General features: G+C 35.6%; 2 protein-coding genes across 3 annotated transcripts in view; one reads left to right on the top strand and one right to left on the bottom strand.

The window, feature by feature from the left end:
- sbno2b (strawberry notch homolog 2b) overlaps nucleotides 1-23,000 on the top strand; it is a 66,004-nt gene extending 43,004 nt beyond the window's left edge. For both annotated transcript variants that reach the window (XM_073862256.1, XM_073862257.1), the window contains 21 exons: nucleotides 64-181; nucleotides 268-373; nucleotides 454-607; nucleotides 886-1,062; nucleotides 1,149-1,246; nucleotides 7,006-7,088; nucleotides 7,173-7,358; nucleotides 7,537-7,658; nucleotides 7,756-7,887; nucleotides 7,970-8,105; nucleotides 8,398-8,510; nucleotides 8,958-9,029; nucleotides 9,123-9,231; nucleotides 9,323-9,394; nucleotides 9,488-9,631; nucleotides 10,712-10,806; nucleotides 12,252-12,344; nucleotides 12,519-12,650; nucleotides 12,779-12,855; nucleotides 12,931-13,121; nucleotides 20,344-23,000. In XM_073862256.1, the coding sequence (XP_073718357.1) occupies nucleotides 64-181; nucleotides 268-373; nucleotides 454-607; nucleotides 886-1,062; nucleotides 1,149-1,246; nucleotides 7,006-7,088; nucleotides 7,173-7,358; nucleotides 7,537-7,658; nucleotides 7,756-7,887; nucleotides 7,970-8,105; nucleotides 8,398-8,510; nucleotides 8,958-9,029; nucleotides 9,123-9,231; nucleotides 9,323-9,394; nucleotides 9,488-9,631; nucleotides 10,712-10,806; nucleotides 12,252-12,344; nucleotides 12,519-12,650; nucleotides 12,779-12,855; nucleotides 12,931-13,121; nucleotides 20,344-21,086 (3,153 nt within the window). In that variant the 3' untranslated portion in view covers nucleotides 21,087-23,000. The remainder of the gene's footprint in view (nucleotides 1-63; nucleotides 182-267; nucleotides 374-453; nucleotides 608-885; nucleotides 1,063-1,148; nucleotides 1,247-7,005; nucleotides 7,089-7,172; nucleotides 7,359-7,536; nucleotides 7,659-7,755; nucleotides 7,888-7,969; nucleotides 8,106-8,397; nucleotides 8,511-8,957; nucleotides 9,030-9,122; nucleotides 9,232-9,322; nucleotides 9,395-9,487; nucleotides 9,632-10,711; nucleotides 10,807-12,251; nucleotides 12,345-12,518; nucleotides 12,651-12,778; nucleotides 12,856-12,930; nucleotides 13,122-20,343) is intronic.
- tm6sf2b (transmembrane 6 superfamily member 2b) overlaps nucleotides 1-26,116 on the bottom strand; it is a 102,679-nt gene that overhangs the window by 67,407 nt on the left and 9,156 nt on the right. The gene's annotated exons all lie outside the window — the stretch shown is intronic.

Below are 26,116 nucleotides of genomic sequence, written 5' to 3' on the forward strand. Positions count from 1 at the left end.
CTTCTTTATTTCAATCCTGCTATTCACTGCAAAGTTTGACCCTTGACCACAGGTTTCCTATAGATTATATTCGACGAATGCCACAAAGCCAAAAATGCCTCGTCCACGAAGATGGGCAAGGCTGTGCTGAATCTGCAAGACCAGTTGCCGCTAGCCAGAGTGGTTTACGCTAGCGCCACAGGTGGGTCTTGGTAGCGAACAACGCTGACGATCCATCAATATTATGCAAAGGTTTGCCATAACTCTAAAGTACTCCGTGTTCCACAGGCGCCTCCGAGCCAAAGAACATGATTTACATGAGCCGTCTGGGAATTTGGGGAGAGGGGACCCCCTTCAAAACTTTTGAAGATTTCCTCCACGCCATCGAGAAGAGGTTCGTAGAGTTGGATTTAAAGGGACGGTTTGCCTAAATATTTTCTATTTTATGTTTAATTCGAATGTACTTCTTTATAGGGGCGTGGGGGCCATGGAAATCGTTGCCATGGATATGAAAGTCAGCGGGATGTACATTGCACGTCAGCTCAGCTTCTCAGGGGTTTCGTTTCGCATAGAAGAGATCAGCTTGGATGATGACTTCAAAGTTGTGTACAACAAAGCTGCCAAACTTGTGAGTTACACAAAGGATTAAACCACAGCCGTTCCATTTTCTGTCACGCTTTATCGTGTTTATTCTGTTTTAAAATAAAGACAGCCTACAGACACATTGCACATAATAAAAACAATCATTATGTTATGGTACGGGTTGAAATACGCAATACTTCTCTTTTGTCCTATTACGTGCAAAACATTGAAGTGAATGTGATTACACAACAGAGGAACAATGCGTTCTGAAAGAGCAGATCGTGTGTCAATACATGTATCTGATGATGCTCTCTCGTCTGACAGTGGGCAGAAGCTCTGGCCTTGTTCATGCAAGCAGCGGATGAGTTGTGCATGAGCTCCAAGAAGTCTCTCTGGGGTCAGTTTTGGTCATCTCACCAGCGTTTCTTTAAATATCTCTGTATTGCCGCTAAGGTGCGCTGCCTGGTGGAGTTAGCTAAAAAAGAGCTGGAGGCCGGAAAGGTGAGTCATGTTACAGAAAATCATTCTTCTTGTTGGTTGTTTTGTCTTTTTTTTAAGTATTATGGTTTTCCTTTCTTTCTGTATAGTGCATTGTGATCGGACTACAGTCGACAGGTGAGGCTCGAACCAGAGAAGTCCTCGACGAAAACGACGGGCGCTTGGACAGATTCGTTTCTGCTGCTGAGTAAGTGAATTTTGTGTATTTCGAACGTTATTGAAACTTTTATCTAATATAGAGTATGCTTTATGACTGGTTGTTTCCGAGCGTGGCTATTAGAGTTTCAAAATGATGGAAAGGTTTCTCGTTCCTTGCGTTTGATGTTTGACACGTAATCCATGTATCATTCTGAAACTTAAATAAATGTACTTTTATAGGCACATAAAAACACTTTCTCAAAAGGATCACTCAAAATGCATTTTTTGCCGTTTCTTTTTCCACCGCAGAACAATTCGGAAGAATCCAAATTTGAAGGTTACTTTTTTCCAATAAACAGGGATACAATGTATCTTAAAGGGATAGTTCACCCAAAAATAAAAAAATTCTGTCATCATTTACTTATTTTTTTTGTTGTTACGAACCTGTATACATTTCTTTGTTCCTTGCTGAGCACAAATTATGAAATTTAAAAAACAAAGTTTAACCAAGCAGGTCTGGGGCACCATTGACTTCCATAGTAGGAAAAAATTATACTATGGATGTCAAAGCCGCCCTGGATCTGTTTGGTTGTTATTATTAATCTTTAATACTTATATATATATATATATATATATATATATATATATATATATATATATATATATATATATTAGGGCTGTCAATAGATTAAAAAAATTAATCTAGTTTAATCGCATGATTTCATGAGTTAACTCGCGATTAATCGCAAATTAATCGCACATTTTTATCCGTTCTAAATGTACCCTAATTTAACACTTTTCAGGTTTTTAATACTCTGATCATATATACATATATAGATGCTTTATGCAAATTTAAGTTAACAACAGCCTGTTTACATCAGTGTTAATTTCGTTAACGAAGACGATGACGAAAAATATTCGTCAACGAACCTTTTTCCACGGACGAAAACTAAATAAAAACTAGATAAAAACATATTTGATGACGAAGACTGAAACGAAATATAACTGACACTTTAGGCCACGAATAAAAATAAGACGAAAATGTTAGGGAGGGACCAATGGCGAAGAGATCCAATCAGAGCTTCTCATTTTGTGGGACATTTGGGAAGAAATCCAATCAGAGCGAATCTTTGAGGGTAGGTTGATCTACGCAGGCAGCAGGCAGTAGAGGCATTTCAAAAACCCGCGGCAAAGTTCGTTTTCACAACAGGTTGTTTACATTATATTTAGTTGTAGCTACAGTCTTAGTTACCCAGCTTTGGATGATTTCAGTTGACTTCGCTCGTTAGCAACACGCTAACGTTTTGCGGTGCACCCGGTCCGAAGACATGTCTCATTAACAACAACAATGTCAGAGCTACCGTCTAATCTGGTCACACTTCAAATATGACAAGACGACAGCCTGTAAAGACGACTCATCCAGAAATATATGCGAAGGTGAGCATGCACGCTAAGGTTATTTTATCAGATAAACCCCTGTGTTTTCGCTAAACTTGGTATAACATAGAAACGAAAGGAATACACATCTGAACTGTATTGATTGTATTGGATTGTCTGAATTATTACTGAGTATAAATATTCAGTGTCCTCAAATCAAATGAAATGTGTAACGTTACTAATAGATGTTGTGGTTTTACATGACTAGACAAAGTGCGTGCGTAAGTGCGTGTGTGTGTCTCTGTCTGTGTGTCTGCGTGCGTGTGTGTCTGTGTGTGCATGTCATTTAGGGAGAATGCATATCTTTTTCAGGGACCATGTATATTTTTAGGTAGAGCGGGCTTATTTTATGTGATATTATCTTTTGTGAAAAAGCCACGGTCAGTTTTTTTGACATTAAGAATAATATAAAATGAGTGTATTCTATAACAACCATTAAATCTGTGTCTATATTGCATATTCAAACCTTAATACAATTCCATAACAGACTAAAAAACCTTAGACTAGACTAAGACTAAAACTCTTATGATATTTCGTCGACTAAACTAGACTAAGACTAAAAGATTTCAGATGACTAAAATAAGACTAAAACTAAATGGTGTGTTATTCAAAAGACTAAGACTAAGACTAAATCAGAAATTGCTGCTAAAATTAACACTGGTTTACATTTTTAACAGAACCATCAAGCCATTGTTTTATATATGCATTTTCCTTTAAGAAGAATTTTCTTTCTCCATTTTTATTTGATGCTGCATCATTTGTGACATGTGCTGGCAAATTTAGTCGAAATTAGCAAATTTTCAAAAAAAACAGTTGTTCATATTTTGACATTCTCTATTAAAACATAGAACAATGCATGATTTGTTGAAATATAACAAAATATGACAGAACTACACCTGTTTGAAGTTGAAAGAGTCAGCAAAGTTAAATTACCAGAAAAATTACCACATCCATACATTAAATTACCACATCAATACCTTAAAATCACTGATAAAACTATAAGATTTAGCACACACAAAGCAAAAACATAATCAATATATGTTAAACTTTTTTTTCTTTTGTTTGATTGACATTGTGACAGACTGCTTAAAATCTAAGTGATCTAATATAATGTTACAAATCAGATATTTTTACCCAACAGTTAACCAAACATTTACTTAAGACATAACAGATTATAGATCCTACCTGCGTGAATTCTTATCAAAGCAGATATTTGTAAAACATCAATTTTGTGTAGATGTCTATATATCCGGGTCGCGCACTCGCGCGACTGTGTGCACGCGCTTCAGATGTCAGTCAGTCAGTCAGCGTGAGGAGATCGCTTTTGAGTCTTGTCGCTCTTAATAACTCTTTAACAATAATCAGGTACCGAACTTTATCTCTCTTAATGACTCTTTTAACATCAAGCAAGTCCTGCAGTCTATTTTCTAAGTCATGCATAAAAGCGAAACCAAAATGAATTGAGCCGCATCTTTGCATTAGATTGAGCATTAGGAGGACGGGAACTTTACACCTCAGACGTATAAATATAGATCATTTCAGATGTCCAACGAGCATTTAGAGCATTGGATTTGATAGACGATTTGGTTAATGTTCTTATTTCTATGAAAACCTTTGAATCATTTAGACAGGATCCCATTTGTCTGCGTCTCTGTTCATTCAACTATGGGCTGGACCAAGGGTCAAAAAGAAATTCCGCGTTGCGTTAATCGGCGTTAATAAAATTAGTTGCGTTAAAATGAATTTTCTTTAACGTGTTATTAACGCGTTAATTTTGACAGCCCTAATATATATATATATATATATATATATATATATATATATATATATATATATATATATATATATATATATATATATATATATATATATATATATATATATATATATATATATATATATATATATATATTAGTGCTGGTCATAGATTAATCTAGATTAATCTCATACAAAATAAAATAATTTTTATAGTCTGTGCTGTGTCTAATATTATGAATATATAAATACACAAACATTCATGTATGTATTTAAGAAACATTTACATGTGTGTATATATTTATTTATATTTTTATATATTCTATATTATATATAAATTAAAAAAGATATATATAGATTAGGGGTGACCCCGAATAGTCGAAGATTCGATGCATCGATAGGAGAAGCCTGATTCGACTACCAATCTCACAGTCGAATCGTCGCAGATGTGTTATGAAATGAGGATCATTAAATTTTGGCCGTATATGGGTGCACACATTATCTGATTTCACATATAACAGCTTTCTCACAATATATTAATATACAGCATATTATGATAATGCTGCAAATAATATGTGAAGTAACAGCTTTCAATAAATATTTTTAAAATGCGTTAATAAATCCAACATCCCCTGTGACCGGGCTACACGGAGGTTTCTTCGTTAATAAACCATTGCCTCTTTGTTTCTACATTTAAAAGACAAAGCTGGCAATTATATTATGGCTATACTTTTCTATCCTTTTAATAATTTATTTTATTTTATTTATAAATCACTCTGGGTTATCTGATTTAACTATTTGGCTTGTGTTTTGTTTTTGTGCACTTGAGGCATTTTGAATATTTGTTCTGCACTTTATTACTTCTGACCTTATTTTATTAAAAAAAATGTATCTATTATAAACGTAAATTATTATCTAATTTAAGTCTGTAAATTTTTGATAGCTTTTCGTTGTATAAATTTTGCTCTATTGAGTGCTGGCCATGTTTGCGTATGTAATTTAGCCGAACGGGCGCTCTGCGTCTCATATTTAGAAGTTCATCAAACTAAACATAAAAAAACGGATGTTTTTCGACGGGTATAAGTTTTTAAAATGTGTTTATCATACATTTTGGTTATCTTGTCAAAAGCTAAACTACAAAACAGGTAAGCCGTTTTTTAAAATGTCGGTGATGAAACGGAAACTATCTGCACCGTACCTATTTCTGCCTGACACGAATGTCTTTCTTGTGATTTAATATTATGGTTGGTGTTCACTTTTAAATGATAGCAAAGAGATTCCTGAAATAAATAATATCATCCGGTCTTTCTGTATCTAAAGTGAATACAGAGATGATCAAAGTCAGAGCAAGCAAGCAGGTATTTCTGTGCTAAATAATAACGCATAGTGTCTATAAAAGCATTAATTTCAGTGTTTTTCATGTTATAAATTAATGTTTAATGAATTGTAAATAAAGATTAGTTTTTATCATTTACAGTCACAATCACAAATTATTTGTCATTTCTCATTTGTCGGGGTTTTTTTTGGTCATGACTGCTTTGACGCGCTATATCTCCAAATTAAATAAAAACACTTAATTGTAGCCGGGGTTTCCAAGGCAGAATCACCTTTGCTATTTTTTTAGGTTTAGTTATCAAAATGTATTTTTGTGTGATGTTCTGTAGATCGTGGCTTTAAAATGTTATGAGGAATAAATAAACAAATGTTGCCTTATATATTTTACCTTAAAAAAATAAATATATAAATGCATGGTCAGTTTTGTCTTCGTTCATCACTTGAAAGACAGTTTTGGTCACTTTAACAGAAAGTTGTTTATGTGTGCTGCTTATGAAAGAAAATAAAAGTTACCAATTTGTACCTGGTCTGGCCCGCTCCCAACCCATGCAGACAAACATAGATATGATTCGACTATCGGTCGACTATGGAAAGATTCGACAATTCTGATTCGAATATGTAAATCCTTAGTCGAGGACACCCCTAATATAGATAAAACATTTCTTAAATGTATATATATTTATGTGTGTGTGTTTAAATATACATAATATTTACACACAGCACAAACTCATATATTATGCAAAACATTGCTTTTATTTAGAAAATAAAAAATAAATATTATTATATATATATATATATATATATATATATATATATATATATATATATATATATATATATATATATATAGCATTCTTTTTTCCTAGTATGGAAGTCAATGGTGCTTCTGATCCAATAGCTTATAAACATTCCTCAAAATATCTTTCTTTCTACTTGATCATCAAAATTTTTTTTTTATAGAGGTTTGTAACAATTTGAGAGTATTTACATTTTGGGGTGAACTATCCCTTTAAGTAGTCCTTACAACTCAACACCATTTTAAGTGTGTTAAAGTCATACAATAGCTCTGTGTGATAAACCTTAATACAGTAAATTTTATTTATGAGGATGTGTAAATAGGTGAACTATCCGATTTTAAAGCATTGGCCATTATCAAAAAAATCTCTGCAAATATAATACAATTAATCTGACTCTTGACTTGTTCTCCAGATGTTCTGTCTTCTGCAATTACGCATCATGTAATTTGGCTACAGTAAAAACACAGTATTTTATGTTCCTCAGGGGTGTGTTTCAATCGCTGGTCCTCAAACACTTTCCAACAGAGAAGCAGAGGAGAGAAAAGGGAGCAGGAAACAAAAGGAAACGTAAGTCTTTTCTTAATAATGCAACCCCTGCACCTGCAAGTCATAGTTTTGGTCCTCATGGTTGGATTGAATGTTCATCTGCAGGTAAACCACGCGTCAGACACCCCAAGCAACCCAAACACTGCACAGACGCCACCGGAGTGATCAGCATCAGCGATGACAGCAGCACGGAGTCCGACGCCCTGGACAGCGACTTCAACTCATCGCCCGACTCGGTTCAGGACAACAACGATGATGTCATCTTTGTCAATCACACTAGTTCTCAAATGGGTATGTTAACTTGACCCTTAACTCCTTCTTAGTGTCAACACTTATGGTAAAATGATTGTTTTATAACTTTTATCTATAATTGTTGGTTTTTATGGCTGTCTTATGGCTCTCTAATTTACTGTAACGATGCAGTATTAATAAATCAGTTTTCCAATGAGTTCTCTTTTTGTGTTATCAGCACGGTTAGAGGAAAAGAAACAAGGGCTTCTCAATAAAATCGCTGAGCTTGGAAAAGAACTACCTCTTAATACACTGGATGCGCTCATAGATCAATTCGGAGGTCCAGAAAAAGTGTCAGAGGTGAGAAATGTGTTCATTTATTTTATTTTTCCAAGGAAAGTTACACGTGTAAGACGTGATGAAGTATGAACGTGTGCGTTTCTTCACTTGTGTTCAGATGACGGGCCGAAAAGGCCGAGTGGTACGTCAGCCCGACGGCAGCGTTCGGTACGAGTCCCGCGCCGAGCAGGGTCACACCATCGACCAAATCAACATCAAAGAGAAAGATCGCTTCATGAATGGAGACAAGGTAAGTGCGTTATGTTGTTTAAACACATGCTTGGGACTAAACACAACTTTTACTATTTTGACTTTTGCTTCGCTTTCTTCAGTTGGTGGCCATCATATCAGAAGCGGCCAGTTCAGGGATCTCAATTCAGGCCGACAGAAGGGTGAAGAATCAGCGTCGGAGGGTTCACATGACCCTTGAACTGCCCTGGAGCGCAGACAGGGCCATTCAGCAATTTGGTAAGCAAGTACCCCTTTTCTGCCAGTTTCACTTCAACAGCATTACCTCATGTCTGCAGTAATGACTGCATGCACCAATTACCTAAGTGGGGTCGTTTTCTACAGCTTTAGGCTACGACTCGATCACTTTGATGTTCAAAGGTGTTTACACTGTCAACATTCGAGCTCTTACTCAACGTCATTAACTCCACCTGCATCCCCGAGCCATGAATTCAAACTCTGTGATCAAAGCTCTCTTGCCATAAAGAGCATCGCTGAACCACAACAACTGACCAAACACTGTGTATTTCAGGTCGCACTCATCGTTCCAACCAAGTCACGGCTCCGGAGTACATCTTCCTTATTTCCGAACTGGCGGGCGAGAGGCGCTTCGCGTCCATCGTAGCAAAGAGACTGGAGAGCCTGGTACGTACAGATATGCCGACACTCTCTTATTTCGAACGCAGCCCTGATATAAAAGACACATTTATAGAAATGTGTCCCCACATTAAGTCCTTGAATTTGAGGGTATTGGACCTGGAAAGTCCTTGAAAGGTCCTTGAATTTGAACCTTGAATAAATTTGCGCATGTCGCAACCGGCCAATCAGAATCAATCATTCCAACGAGCCGTGTAATAAAATAAGTTATATCCAATATGTTGTTGTCATGGCAATGTAACCCTGTAACTTTTACCAAAAGGGAAGGTAATGTAACTTCCTTGTTTACACAGTGCAACCTTAACATCCTTTGTATTTACGTTGCACCGGTTTATTTAAATCTAGTAAATCTAGTGACGCACTATGTAAAGATATATATGACCTTTTGGTATCTAAAATAATACTTTTCTAATGTATGCACTTTGCTTTCCTTAGGGAGCTCTGACCCACGGTGATAGAAGAGCCACCGAATCAAGAGATCTAAGCAAATACAACTTTGAGAATAAAGTATGCAGTCGTTTCACATTGAACAATGATACCACTATAAATACTAAGATGAGTCATAGACTAACCCATGGTCTGTTATGTCTCTTCTTACAGTATGGCACCAAAGCCCTAGATAAGATAACCAAAGCCATCCTCGGTCAGACTGAAAGCAAGGTACCCCCACCAAAAGACTATCCTGGTGGTGACGCCATGTTCTTTAGAGGTAAACTGGTTTTGGGTACTTCTGTGCTTGTGTTGGGAATATCTCAAGAGTTTGATTTAACCAAACCCTGCCTGTGCTTTTTTGGTTTTAGACATGAAACACGGTATGAAGGACGTAGGCATGCTCTGCAGTCAGCCACGCTTGGGCATCAACACTGAGAAAGGTGAGGTTTGAGCTTGTATTTTGTGTGGATTGTAGACACATTTACTCACATGATCATGTTTTCCATTGACTGTGTGTCTGCTCTTTATGTCAGACTGCAACATCACCAAGTTCCTGAACCGGATCTTGGGCCTGGAGGTGTATAAACAAAACTCCCTCTTCCAGTATTTTATCGACAACTTCGACTACTTGATCGAAAAGGACAAAAAAGAGGGAAATTACGATATGGGGATATTGGGTAAGATGCGCTAGTTTGTGTCAGGAGTGAAATGTACCAAATCAAAGACTTTGCATGACATTTTTAAATGTTATATTTTAACTCATTTTTTATTACTTTGAATAATCATAACTTTTGGAAAACAAAAATGGGACATTTCACAAGGCTTTTTTTAAGATGTCAAATAAATCGGTGGTGTCCCCAGTGTACATATGTGAAGCTCAAAATATCATATAGATAATTTATTATAACATGTTAAAATTGCCACTTTGTTGGTGTGAGCAAAAATGTGCTTGGGTGTGTCTTTTTAAAATGCAAATGAGCTGATATCTGCACTAAATGGCAGCACCGTGGTTGGATAGTTTAGATAAAGGGGCGGTATTATCCCTTTTGACATCACAAGGGGAGCCAGATTTCAATGACCTATTTTTGACATGTTTGCAAAGAATGATTTACCAAAACTAATTTACTAGGTTGATCTTTTTTACATTTTGTAGGTTGATAGGTAGCACTGGGGACCCAATTATAGCACTTAAACATGAAAAAAATCAGTTTTTATGATATGTCACCTTTAAGTCACATGGGTATATTTGTAGCAATAGCCAACAATACATTGTATGGGTCAAAATCATATTTTTTATGCCAAAATCATTAGGATATTTATTAAAGATCATGTTTCATGAAGATATTTTGTAAATTTCCTACCGTAAATATATCAAAAAAATATTTATCATTAGTAATATGTGTTGCTAAGGACTTAATTTAGACAACTTTAAAGTCAATTTTCTCAAAATATAGTTTTTGCACCCTCAGATTTTTAAATAGTTGGGCAAATATTCCTATCCGAACAAACCGTACATCAATGGAAAGCTCATTTATTTCAGTTTTCAGACAGTGTTTAAATACTTAATTTCAGACAGTGCTTAATTCAAAAAAATTGAGCTTTTTGTGGTCCAGGGTCACATATATTTAAAAAAGATTCTGTAAACTAAAGAGTTTAAGAACTGCTATAATTTTCAGGTTAAAAAAGGCTGGAGTTAAGGGGTTAATGTTACATTCATGTTTTTAGATGATAACCAAATATCTCTGTTCTCTATCAAGATTTGGCTCCAGGTAATGATCAGATCTATGAGGAGACGCAAGAGAAGTTCCTTACTGCTGGAAACCCTCAAGACGGACAAGTAGTCCTTTACAAGGTCTGTGTTGAAATCATTTATTTTAAATTTTAAAATATCCGATTTATATTCAAATGTATGCAAAAATGTGCATAAGTTGCATCAGTTAGGATGCGTACACATAGATATGTATAATAATAGTAAGATGTGTTACGGCGGAGTCATCACCGGCAGGCATCTTGTCTCAGGCAGCTCGCTCACTCATAGCATTGAGTTTTAATGGTGCATGTACTTTTAAATCATAGATATGTACACTACATGTTGCCTTGGCTACGGCAGTTCGTTGGAACGAATGCGTCAAATAGAGCCGCCATCTTGAAACAGGGGAGCCCTGCATCATTGTAGGCAATGGTGTAACGGAAATAAAATCACCATAAATCGTCATGAATGTGATTTTCTAGGTTTTCTTTTGGTTCGTTTCAACAGTCAGACATGTATTTAGCATTGAGTCCAGAAAAAAAATAAAGTTTTGATATTTTGAAAATCTAATTTTCCTAACTATAATGCATAGTGCTAGTAGGCCTAACATCCATACGCAGCACAAAGTCTGGCATCGTCAATGAATTCGAAGTACAGGCGGAGATAGTAGCATTACCTAGCTACGTCCTATGACAAGATGCCTGTTCCAAGATGGCGGCGGTTTTGACTCATGCTTAAAACCCCAAGACGACATCTCTATGCTTTTAAATAACCATAACTTGCTCGATTTTCTACCGATTTTCAAATGGTTTGGTTTCATACAAACGTTATTAACGTGGCTATAATTCTGGATGCTTGAACATGTTTCATGAACATTATTTGTAAGTATGCAGTGTAATAGGTACATCTCTGACGTTTGTAACAAACCCAAATCAGACCCCTGTTCCAAGATGGCCGCCAGGTGCGGACATCGTCCTCCATTGGCCAGCAGCGTGAGCGAGACATCTAGCCTTTATTATACATATCTGTGGGCATACATAGATAACGCCGACTGTCAGCTTTCTTTAGCTGAGCGCTTTGGTTGCGGTGATACTTCTGCTTTGTTTATCATTCGTTGTACGATGCGCCGGTTGGTTGTTGTGATATTTGTCCTGCCCCTCCTCCACTGTGATAGGACGTGGAGAGAACTGACATTGACGAGCTGAGCTTTTCACACAAAGTTGAATAAACGCCAGCTGCTGGCTTTTTTGAAAAATGCGACGCTTCCATTGGAAACAATTGAAAACATTGCCGGCATAAATGCTTTGGTGCACATACCAAAAAGCATGAATCATCCTTTTTGTTAACAAAAGTTTCGTTTTACATAAAAGACTGTTTTACAACTGTCAGAACAATATTTTTTGACAAGGACTAAACCCCACTTTTTCTGTTGCACAAATGAAGGACCCGAGATCTGTCTCCCAGACATGAACTTTGATAGGATTTACTAACAAAACAGCCATCCAGCTACCACATTCTCCAACTGAATTGTTTGTTTTGTTGTGCAGATAAGTGTAGACAGAGGCATGACATGGGTGGAGGCCCTCGACAAGTTTCAAGCGCTCACCAACCCGGATGAAGGCTTCTACTTATCCAATATGGTGAGTCTTTGAGGGGCGTCAAAGCAAAGAACAACATGTTTTAAAATTTGCATGTTGTTTCCTTGTAAGTAATACAGGTTCCATAGAAGAGCTTTTTTTATACGGGTTCCTGTTATACGTGTTCTCCTCACTTTTCGTTTAATGATGAATCCGCTTTGTTTGTGCCCCACGCAGTCCAGAGGTAGCCATCCGTGCGTGCTGCTAGCCGTCCAGGGCAGAGGATTCCACATGACCATCTACAAACCAAACATCGGCAAGCAGGCCCAACCGGAAAGCCTTGAAAGCCTCCAGAAAAAATATCGCAAGGTATGTTCAGCTAACTTTCAATCACAATTGTGAGGCATGGTGGAGTCAAAATGCCAACGCTGCCATCTAGTGAACATGCACAGTATTAGTGACCCATAAAAGTATTTGAGCATTATCTGTTGTTCCAGGTCAGTCCAGAGGATGCCAAGGAAAGCTGGGAAAATCATTATACGTTCTCCTTCAAGAAGTGTAGCCACGTTAATAGGTCAGTATATGTTATTTTTGTGCCACCTATATTAATGATATTAGATAAAGAGAATCTAATGAGTGTTTGTTACAGGAACGGGAGGTGTAAAAGGGTGGAAGAGGGTCACGAGTGCTTGATGGGGACTCGGTTGCGTCAATACCACATGTTGTGCGGCGCCCTGCTGCGCGTTTGGAAGCGGGTGTCCGATGTGGTCTCCGACGTCACTAACACAAGTATCCTGCAGATTGTCCGTCTCAAGACCAAAGATAGCAACAAACAAGTTGGTGAGTGTTTTTCTGTATCTTTTTTTTCTTTTTTGAGACGACATTGTAGTTACTTTTACTAGTTATATATTATTATATATATATTAGGGCTGGTCATAGATTAATCTAGATTGATCTCATACTAAATTAAAGTAATTGTTTGTGCTGTTTTATGAGTTTGTGCTGTGTGTAAATATTATGTATATTTAAACACACACACACACATATATATATATATATTTAAGCAATATCGCTCAAGTAGGAGTGTGATATAGCTCTATACGGACTACCGGCACATCCGGGAACTTGACTGTAAATTTCGTCACCGCCCCTTTTCGGGGGATAAGAAAGCAGCGCTTCCATTGGCTTCCATTCAAAATAGTGGAAAAAAGCAACGTTTTTACACAGCCGGCAGGCGTAAATAGCTTATGAAATCACTAAGATTAAACATGTCGAGTATTTATCTGTCCACCCTGCTTGCCATAGAGCGCGAAAGATACATTAACACATTTAATTTGGTCAATATAAAAACATGTCCCTTTCATTCTCACAGCGTCAAATTTTGTGTAACAACGCCATCCAGTGATTGCTGGAAATATCGCTAAGCCAATTAGTTGTATGGCTGGACGGAAAAGTGTCCTCATTACTCTAAATATAAAGACATAATAAATAAATACGAAGTAACTTTCAAATACGAAGTAAAATCATTCACTTGCTTCCCTGTTGACTCGATGAGGTACGAGTAAATGTCCGGGTAAGACACCTCTGGCCAATAGGGAGCGTTGTTACACAAATTTGATGCTAGGAGAATGAAAGGGACATGTTTTTATATTGACCAAATTAAATATGTTAATTTATCTTTCGCGCTCTATGACAGGCAGGGTGGACAGATAATTACTCAACATGTTTAATTTGAGTGATTTCATAAGTTATTTACGCCTGCCGGCTGTGTACGAAGGTTGCTATGTTCCGCTATTTTGAATGGAAGCCAATGGAAGGTCTAGTCTGATTTTCCCCAAAAGTGGGCGTGAACCTGTTCAGAGACATTCTATGACGTTGCGCCGGTTGTGCGTATATCATCACGGCTTTGATTAGGCCAGAGGCAATCACAGCCGTGATGATATAGAGCTACATCACACGACTCCGAGAGCGATATTGCTTTTATAAAACAGTTCGACGGCACACGTTTGAAAAACGATAACTAGAAAACAACAACAGAGTTATTTTAAAAGCCTCTTTGTTTGAGAACTACTTCTTCCGCCACGGATTTGAGGGCGGCCAGAATGACAGGAAACACTTTCGGCTGCTTTGAAGCTCATAACAACTAAATGGACGGAAAAGCCGTTACTTTATATTACCGTTTCTTGGTCACAAAGTGTAGTTTTAAGATTAGTTCAGTCGAGAATGTATCTGTATTATATTTAAATCTGCAGTCGATTAGTAAAGATAGCGCCTGTTTGAACGTTTGCTTAGTGAGATTCGGTACGAATGAGAACCAAAGCATGAGCGGACATCAGTGTTCACTCGCCCCGCTGACCACCGCCCTCTCTGGGCTACATCTCTGACAGGAATTCCCTGGCTCTCATGTTGGCCTTGTTTGTTTATGATCGTCAAAATAAGATCAAATCAGCAGTATTTGGTGTCATGATCAAACTATTACTTGTTTTTTATTCATATTTAGTGTCTTTTGTGTTGTTATTGTTTTGGCGCGAGGTAAAAGTTAATAAAACTATACTTGTATAACGTTACTATTGCTTTCTCATTTTTACTTAACTCGATACGAGCACTCGATTATTATTATTAAACTTTGTTCTTGTCAGTACTATATAAAACGGGTTTTTATAAATGTCAGAGAGATGTTTTTGAATGCTGCTTATAAATATATACCAGTGGCGATATCTCATAACATGTTTTAATAGTCACGTCACGATAAAGTAAATGATCAATGTCCACATTTAAAAGCTGCGGTGCTTACCTGCAGTTCCACGGTGTTTTCGCGTTCTGATAAGAAATATAGCTCCAGAAAAAAACGAGTGTTTATATTCCTTTTTCCAAGTGTTAATAATCCACACGATGTGACAAGACATTTCTCCCATTAACTGTAACGTAACATCCAAGAGCGCTGATCTTTGACGGAATAATAACTTCCGATTGGGGATTCACAGACTGATTTATGAGCTAGTAAAATAATGAGACACACGGAGAGTGATTCAAAACAGGGCGTCTGCTTCTTCTTTTCGTTTAATGGCTGCTCACTACTTGGGAGTATTACTGCCACCTACTGTATACCTTGCGCATATGCGTAATGGATCAGGGCGTCTGTGTTTTTCCATTCAGAGATGAGCCTGCTTAGGACCTCCATTTACTAGGTGGCGGAATGATACGAAAGGTGAAGCGGTTACAGTGCTGTTATCAGCACAATATCGCATAGCTCTTAGCCAATCAGATTCGAGAACCAGAAAGAACTGTTGTATAAATATATATATATATATATATATATATATATATATATATATATATATATATATATATATATATATATATATATATATATATATATATATATATATATAATATTTAACAAATGTTTTATTTAAATGTCGTTTTTTTTATTTATATATAATTTAGAATGTATAAAAATATAAATAAATATATATACACATGTAAATGTTTCTTAACCCTCTGGGGTCGGACCCTTTTTGGACACAGTCAGAGGTTCTGAGATGCTCTCACATTTGGTCTTTTTTCAGTTGCTTTAAAACACATTAATGGCTAATATCACATAACACTGTATTCAGCACAAACTGTGCTATAATAATATTTAAGATAAATGTATGTACATGTTTGTATTTTTAAGTAAATGATGTTTATGCGTGGTTAGTAAAAAAAAGAAAACAAAAAGTTGCTGAAATAAGGCCAAGGAACACATCCTAAACATTTGTTAACAAGCAAAAAAGTTATCTACTCTTGTAGAGTAGAGAATTTGCTACAAAAAGATGTAAAAACCATTTAACCCACTCATTCACGTGAAAAAATACATTGATTTAACTTTTGTAAGACACTTTTTGCTGTGTAAAGGCAATATGCATGGGAGGGTCAATGGTCATGAATATTGATGTGTTTTACACGTGAGGAGACCCAACCCCCTAATGGCTCAGTGAGGAATGTTGGGACAAAAGAACTGTGACTGTGGGGAGACTTAAAGAGAAAAACTTTTGCTTGAGACTTAAAGAGAAAAACTTTTGCTTGTAGTTAAAAAAATAGGTTAAAATAAAGTACAAAAGGCCTTTTTAGTAAAATAAAAGTCTTACAGGGTTGCAAAAAATGCTAACAACATGAACAATACAATAGATTTAAGAAGCTTTATTGTAATTATAAATAAAGAAGCTTCATTGTAATTATAAATAATAAAGTAACAATATGTATACATGTAACAATATTCTATATGACCAGTACAATATGGCTCTAATTAAAAGAAAAGGATTCTAAATGTCAGCTGTGAAAGTTTGGTGTGCATCTAAAAATACTTCCAAATATAAAAAATAAGGTATACATTTGTAAGCCATCACACACTGTAACTCTTTGGGAATGGAGTTAAATGTTGTCGTGCCATTGTTCAAAACGTGCGAGTACCAGACGAAGTTGGTGTTGCAGACACATTCCTGAAAACATATCTTAATTAATATCATGTATTTTCAAAGTACAAAGCAACACATCAGTATTACTAATATTGAGAACTTTTTTTAATAATTAATAGGGGTGACCCCGAATAGTTGAAGATTCGATGCATCGGAGAAGCCGGATTCGACTACCAATCTCACAGTCGAATCGTTGCAGATGTGTTATGAAATGAGATCATTCAATTTTGGCCGTATATGGGTGCACACATTATCTGATTTCGCACATAACAGCTTTCTCCCAATATATTGATATACAGCATATTATTATAATGCTGCCAATAATATGTGATGTAGCAGCTTTCAATAAATATTTTTAAAATGCGTTAATAAATCCAACAATCCCTGTGACAGGGCTACACGTCCAAAAAGAGGTTCCTATGTTAATAAACCATTGCCTCTTTGTTTCTACATTTAAAAGACGAAGCTGGCAATTCTGGCAATACTGTCGTATTTTTATTAATTTCTTTATTTTATTTATAAATTACTCTGGTTTATCTGATTTATCTATTTGGCTTGTGTTTTGTTTCCGTGCACTTGAGGCATTTTGCACATTTGTTCTGCACGTTGTTACTTCTGACCTTATTTGATTTAAAAAATGTATTTATTATAAACGTAAATTCTGATATAATTTAAGTCTGTACATTTTGGATTGTTTTTCGTTCTATCGATGTTGCGCTATTGCGTTCTGGCCATGTTTGCGCATGCAATTTTGCCGAACGTGCTATAGGTGCTCTGCGTCTCATATTTAGAATTTCATCAAACTAAACATTACAAAACGGATGTTTTGCGGCGGGCATAAGTTTTAAAATGTATTTAAAACCGAGTGGTTATCTATTATGGTCGGTGTTCACTTTCAAATGATAGCAAAGAGATTCCTGAAATAAATAATATCATCAGTTGTTTCTGTATCTAAAGTGAATACAGAGATGATCAAAGTCAAAGCAAGCAAGCAGGTATTTCTGTGCTAAACAATAACGCGGAGTGTCTATAAAATCATTAATTTCAGTGTTTTTCTTGTTATAAATTAACGTTTAATGAATTGTATACATTATAGCTTATAGTTTTTATCATTTACAGTAACAATCACAAATTATTTGTCATTTGTCTTTTTTTGGTCATGGCTTTGACGCGCTTAATCTCCGAATTAAATAAAAATACTAAATTGTAGCCGGGGTTTCCAAGGCAGGATCACCTTTGTTATTTTTTAGGTTTAGTTCTCAAAATGTTTTTTTGTGTGATGTTCTGTAGATCGTGGCATAAAAATGTTATGAGGAATAATTAAACAAATTTTGCCTTACATTTTACCTTAAAAAATATATATATAAATTGTATCACTTTATTTATTTCGGGTTCGTTTCTGCATGCCCCCGTGCGAGTAAATGATGATGAAGCCACGTTACTAAAAAAAATTAAAAACATTATTTGTATCATGTATTTTCGGAAAATACAGATATGTTTATATATATACATCTTGTATTTTCCAAATTACTACGCAAAACATCAGTAAAAGTCTACTAATAAAACAGAAAAGCCCGCAAATGTGACTTACCCTGTATGAATGTCCGTCGCATTTCTGCAAATGCCCGCTGAAGAGGAGAGTGATGCTGCTACATTCCTACAAAAGTTTTTAATAATTAATATAATGTATTCTCCACAGTAACAAACTTATAAAGCACAACTAAGGCGGTAAAGCATAGTTGAGATAAGATAGATGCGGTATATCTTTGTTAACGGGCCATTACCGGACATATTTATGGCTAAACATTAACACATTACCAATCTCCGGACACATTTACAGCACATCGATACTACATCTATACATTTACACCCGAACAGATAGTCGCGTAAACAAGACTTGTTGAGGCATAAACACACTAGTCAAAATATATTCTAAATAGTGATATTGTTTTATGACATATTGAATATTTACACCATACAATCATACTGTTTAACGCATGACATATCTTCGGGCTCATTTACAGCACAATGTTACAACCGAGCAAATAAAGAAGGCTTATTGATAAGTCGGCATGGACACTATAGTTATAGTAGTGATATTGCTTTATAACATTCACATTACACTTATCAGCATACGGTTTAATGTAAGAACTATAATTTTAATGTTAATACAAATTGCCAATTACGAGACGTTTTTTATAAAGTCATTATGAATATCTGCTTGCAAACAGTCAGTATACAGTATATAAAAGTTACACAACATTTAAACAAATGTAGGTAAACTTACTCTTCAGAAATTATATCCTCAGCTGGATCAAGTCGCTCTTCAAAATACAAACGTTCATCGTCGGAGTCCTGCTCTTCGTCTGAAGAAACAGTGAACTCTTCTTCCTCGCTGTCCAGGAGCATAGAGCTTCCTCACCTGTAAAGCGTGTCATCTTCCGAACGCGTTGATAAGTGGATGAAACTGTCAAAACTCGCTGCTTCTTAAAGCATTGTTTGTGGGCGTTGATCTTGTTTGCATAGCCCGCATCAGGTAATTTCCATATGAATGGCGCGCACAAGGGAAGGTGGGATTACATTAGCGCTAATGAGGTCGAGCCAGAAAAACTGTACCTCTCTTTACTTACATGTCGATTACACAAACAGACAATGAGTTCTTCAGATTTTAATTACATCATGTAAAAGTAGACATTTCAGGCTTTCTTTAGACATATGTATCATGTTCGTGTGACAAGTATTGGCGGAGTTATCAGTTCATGTTTGAAACGTGTTTGAGGAAAATGGTCAAGGAGACAGAGATGTCGAAATGCACTCCCTGTTTATTTTCTTTATTTGCCAAAAGCACACAGTTTTGTTGTTATTATGAAGGCACTCACATTAAAGTAGAGACTTCACAGTTTCGAATGATGTATTACATGTATGTGTATGATTATGAATGACGGAGTATTTTAAGTGGATGTCACAGGAAACAGGAAAAAATGCGTCAAAACGCGGCCCCGCGTTTTTGGACCCCAGGGGGTTAAATACATACATGAATGTGTGTGTATTTATATATATATATATACACATAATAATTACACACAGCACAAACTCATATGTTATGCAAAAATAAGTTTTATTTTGTATGAGATTAATCTACACTAGTCAACATTTGAAGTGGATCAAAAAAGTTAATCAAAGTTGTCCAAAGACAAGAACGGTGTTGGGAATTGGTTTTAAAACAACTTATATGAAAGGTTTTGATCCACTTCAAATGTTGACTAGTATAGATTAATCTATGCACAGCACTAATATATATGTATCTTCCAAGGGTTTTTTCCCTCCTAGGACTTTTCCCATTGGGTTTTTCTTCTAGGTTTTTTTTTCCACCCCTTGGAGTCAGTCAACTTTGGCTTAACCTAGCACCCCCGCCTATACGTTACATATTACTATGCTCGCTTGTTCAGTTTAATCTCAACCGCTGTATTTTGCTACTTATGTTGTCTATTGACTTTTCTAGCTTTATTAATGTAAAGCTGCTTTGATACAATTACTAATTGTGAAAAGCGCTACATAAATAAAATTGAATCGAATTGACCTTTTTTTTACTCCTCCTCTTTAAGGTATTAAAATCCCAGAGACCTGCGTGGCAAAGGTGCGTCAGGAGCTATTAAAAATGGACAATGAGGTGAAGCAAAAGCGGAGGGAGAAGGAGCAGCGAGCGCAGGAAGAACGTCAAGCTCTGGAGCACCAAAGGCTTTCGGATCAACAGTATCTGACTGCTTTCTACGCCCCTCCCGGCCTGGGAAGCCTGGCAACTCCATTCATGACCTACTCTCAGAAGGACCCTCTAGAGGAGATCCTGGACCTCAGCCGTACCTCCGCCCCCACCCAAGTTAGTGCGCCGGCCAGCCTGAGCGTGGACGATCTCTCCGGGCCACCCGGATCCACAGCGGATAATTTTGACCTAGAACAGTTTTTACAAGAGCAACAACAAACACACCAGGTGAGCCAGTCCACACTGCAGAGCAATCCAGCACGGGACAAAGAACTGCTGGACATGTTGCTCTCCTTCAGCTCACAAATCCAAAACATCCCTCCCACTTCCACTTCAGAAACACTTCAGAGTGTCGTTTCTCCTCCAGTCTTGCTCCCCTCTTCTTCCCTCTACACCCCTACACTCACGCCTTCCTCCTCTTCTTCCTCGTTATCGCTCACCTCCCTCTCCCCTACGGACCAGCACGTGCTTCCAGTACCCAACGGCCACTGCAGCTCCGATGCCCTCATAAACGTACGGGAGGTGTTAGACAACATGCTGCGCGGTGAACCTCGCAACTCTGTCATTCATTACCCACTACCTGAGTGAGACCCTGCGGTCTGTCGCTCCTTCAAAGACAATCTCAGGGCTGTAGTCTCACCACTGCCGACTGACATTCACCTCTGTTCCACAAAAAGTTCAGCTGTCCTTCCTGAATAGTCCAGAGTGGATTTCGCCAAGCCGTGTCGGTTGATTAAGCGAGGCTTGCCGTTAAGACGCCTGGTAGGGGATGTCACGCATAACTGGTCGTTTCAGGGGTCTCAGTCACCAAAGGTCTTAAACAACTTGTTTATTGCTTATTCAATAAAGTTTGTCCTTAGCAGGACATTTATTGAAGTTAACATACCAGGTAAAACATGGCATGGGTGGTTTGGAAATGTATACACTGGGCCTTAAAAAAGCATTGATGTACCCGAGCACTTCAGTCAAAGTCGCAATTTTAGTTTAGCTTTCCTTGCTGAAACCTTGCAATGTTCAGTTTGCGTCAAAACAATCGTCTTAGTTCATAATAATAAAAAAACACTTCTTGAAACGCAAGAGGACGGGCTACTGTTGACACGTGCCTTTGGATACAATACAGCCGAATGTCGATGCTTCAACGCATTTTGCGCGCAGATGTTTGTTTTCTATTTATTGTCGTTATTTATCCGTGCGCTAGTAGAAACGCCGTACGTCTTTCGCTGTGCATCTGTTGTTTAAAAGTTAACAGCCAGTCTTGCTGTGCACAACAATCGGTGTGAGACAATTTATATTTGATTTATTCGTATTTAAAAATCTATTTAGCAATAAAATACTTTGTTTTAAGCCCTAATTTTATTCGTAGTTTATTTAATGTTTAAGAAACAACAAAATATAATATCGCAAATATTCATATATATAACCTATATATGAGGAAAGTATAAGGATTAATTTTATTTAATTTTAAAGGGACAACTTTATACTATTTTAGGTACTATTTTATTTCAATTGTCTAGATTTAAACAGACAATCTAGTAAACAAAACACAGCTCTGTTCTGCTTTATTCTTACTGTCTATTCGTTATGCAATTGAAATTGTTCTTTTTTATAATATTAAACCCAAATATTAATATAAATTGAGTTTACTGGCCTCATGGTGTATAGCCACTCGCTATCTCAGGATAAAATCTATAAAACATTCAGAGTTTTTATAAATTTATGTTTGTGTGCACCATATGTGTATTGTATGTGTTAAGGTTCACCTTGTTTGTCAGATCATTTATTATAACAGATCAAATGTTATTTATTTATCTATCTGATTCTTTTTTTTTTCTTTTTTTTTCAGATTGCACTTTTTTTTGTGAAATTAGTCTTGCATGTAGTCAACACAATTCCCATTAGACTGTCAAGTATTGACTTATTTACTCATTTTTTTTAGTCGCTAAATTGTATCACATTATTCGATAAACTAACACAGCTTGTTATGCACTCTAACAAAGCGTCTTATGCTAAAATGAAAGCACTAGTGAGGCCATGTAAAAGGGACAAAGTCAAAGCTTAACTTTTGTTACTAACAGATCGAACATTTGTATGATTTGCACTAAAACAGCATAATGATCGTTCATCTGCTCTGTGATACTGCCATGTTTGTTTGCTCCAGGGCCATATGTGGGAATGTGTTCAATACTGTAAACATCTCGAATTCATCGCTTTTGCTTTAATATCAGTATGGCTTTTTATGTAATTTATTGCTTGGAATAAAACATGCTACTGATTGTATGTATCTTTAAACGTTTTATTCCTTCTGTTGGCACTTTTGTTGGTTATGCCTTTTTATTTTCTATATTTATAATTTAGATCCAGTTGTATATAGTGTAAAAACAGATTGTGCCTTTCAGCTGTTTCTTAAAGAAATCGTTTTCTACTTGTATGTATGGAAATGAACATATTACAGTTCAAAGTTTGTTATTGACAAAACAAAAAATAAAATGTTCAGATTCTTGAGTGTTTGTTTTTGAGACTTGTTATTCCACATGAAATCATTTTGTGACAGTAATGGTTTAACTCAGTGGTTCTCAACCTTGGGTTCGGAGTTCACAGGGGGGGTGCGGGATCTTTTTTTAAAAAAATAATATGTTTACAATGCCAAGATAAGGTAGTTCAGATATTCTTTACTTTTATTTTTATTCTTTACAATTTTGTAATAGTTCAAATGAAATAAATCAAATGAAAAGATGGATGTAGAGGGTTGGGGACTCAGATTGTCGTATAAAAACAACCAGTGCTAAATGGCACTAAAAGTCGTTCACTGGCTTGTAATCATAGGGGAACCATTTAAAATGCTATATAGTACCTGTGTAGAACCATATCTGGTGCTATATCACCCCCAGATGGTTCTTCATAGGTGCTTTAATGGTGCTATATAGCACTAAAAATGGTTCCCATATGATTACGGGTTTTATGTGCTATTTATTTTATTAATTATTTATTAATTATTTTATGATTTTTTTGTGTATTTGGGAGGGGCAAAGTGAAAAGCTGGGGAACCACTGGTCTCACTGACCCAATGAATGGTATTTTTACCATGTAAACAGTATTTAGCTTTACCTAATTACTTATGCTCTGCAGTGTAATTACACTTTTTGCAGAATGGGGCATACCTGAATTTAAAAGAGTCATGTAGCCACATAATTTGATAAAAAATGTCTTATTTTACAGAAAACTTTGTGCTCCACAGCTTGTATATTATAAATATCAAATACTTCTTATAGGGTTCCCACGAGACATGGAATTTCTGGAATATTATGGAATTTTAAAAGGTATTTTCTAGACATTGAAAGTCGGGGAATTTTAATTTTTTTGTCGAAGTCATGGAATATCAGGGATTTTTGTTTGTTGCTTTAAATTTTTGTTTCCATTTGCTTGTTAACTTGTGATGTAAGGAATACCATTTTAGGGTCCAAACCTCCGGTGACTACAATTTAAACAGCTGTTTATTGGCACTGTGTTCATTTTACACATTTAAGGTACATTTTTATAAACTCACGGTGTACACTACATTATCTAGACTTACGGCATTCCGGACATAGGCTATGGAAATTCAGCTTTTTTGTCAGTGAAAGTCAGGGAATTTGACTTAGAGTGGGAACCCTGTTCTTAGTGTATAAAACTAATAAAATTAAATAATATTTGGTCAAAAAACACTTCAATTTTTTTCCTTTTTACATTAAAGGTATTGTTCCTTTATATGATAGCAATAGGCTCCGGGGCGGATCCGCAACGGATCCAGACCGGAGCTGTCGGCTTCGGAACAGATTCGTTGCAGATCCGTTCTGGAGCTTATTGCTATATATGTAAAGGAACAATACCTTTAATGGAAAAAGGAAAAAAAAAAATATATATATATATCAAGGAAAAAACTTTATATATATATACGCAGTACAGGCCAAAAGTTTGGACACACTCACCCGTTCTTTATTTATACATTATTCCATATAACATCATAATAATAAACTCATTCAAACTATGGCATAACCCAAATGCAACTTTGGAAATTATGTTGGTGACTAAAAGCATCCAAAATAAACCAAAACTCTGTTATATTTTATTATTTGAAGTGCAGTCACCCTTTCCCTAGAAATTGTTGAACCATATGCGTGTCATTTTTTTAAGAAGCTTCTTAAATTTTCAATTTAGGATTTATTTTAAAGAGTATAGAAAGAGTTATAATATTAGAATATTTAATCTGGGCTCTTATTGGCTGCTTTTTCTTCAATATTCAGTGTAAGTCATCTTTTTCAAAAAATAATATTTTAAAATAAAATGTAAGTTTTCCAATAACAAAACTTAATCTGTTTGGCACAGGTATATATATATATATATATATATACACACATATTTTTTATTTTACGAATTTAATGTTAGATAAGTTAATATTAATTATTTACATTTTTTTCTACAAACATTTTTATTTGTCAAATATTTTCACACATTTTAGTATAAACTCTTTAATTTTTTATGGTTAAATAAACAAAAATAAATAACAATAAAAAAAATAAATATCAATCATAATCATTAAATAATAATAATAATAATAATTAATAAATAATAATCATAAACAATCAATCAATAAATACATATTTATATATAATAGTAAATAAGTATAGATCTTACAGAGTTAAATACAAGGAAAGCACCTTATCAAGGAAAAAACATCAAAGGATATCATACTTGTCTATATACTCTCAATGTCCATCATTTTCACAAAAGCATCTATATTGTCCAGAAAATCATAGAACATTTTCCAAATTGACCAAAATATATGAATTTCGACATGAGGTCATCCCATTTATCCAGAAACAGTAGGGCTTTCTTCTTTTTTCCCAATAGCATGAAATTATATGTTTAGCTTCCAGCAAACAAAGATTTAGCAATAATCTTTCATGTTTAGTAATTTTAGGATTCTGAGGGCAGATATGTAATATACACAGTCTGGGATCAAAGGGGATATATTTACCAATAATTTGATTTATAATATTTAATAACAATTGACTTTACTATCCCACATAGAATGAAATAAAGTTCCCTTCTCCTGTTTACATGTGTAACAATTATCAGGAATATTCGAGTTAAAATTGATGTAGTTTAACTGGAGTGATATATTGTCTGGTTAACCAATTTTTACATTTTTAATAAAATATAAATTTATAATTGACTAATTTTCCTTTTGTCCTAAAAATCTATGACTTTGACTACATCCCTCTCCCTCTTGGGGCGCTATAGCGTAAGAAAATAAATGAGCGATTTCTTACTATATAATCATTTTTATATATGCACACATAGAAAAACAACTTTTTGAGAGGTACAATGACAATTTACAATATATAAATTAAAGTGAGAACAAATAAAACTCCTAAATATCTCCAAAGCCTGCTTAAAATAAAATAGCTGTGGTTTCACAAGCTAAGCAAAAACCCTAACCATAATTGTTTGTTTTAATTATATGACAAATACTTAGAAATAAATGCCTAAAAATGAAGTGGGAACTGATCAATATCCAATGTAGTGAGGTGTAGAAACTGTGCACTTGATGGCGAAACTGCCCAACCCACCTGAAAGAA

The sequence above is a fragment of the Misgurnus anguillicaudatus genome, chromosome 23 (assembly GCF_027580225.2).
Source record: "Misgurnus anguillicaudatus chromosome 23, ASM2758022v2, whole genome shotgun sequence".
In the NCBI taxonomy this organism is placed as follows: Eukaryota; Metazoa; Chordata; class Actinopteri; order Cypriniformes; family Cobitidae; genus Misgurnus; species Misgurnus anguillicaudatus.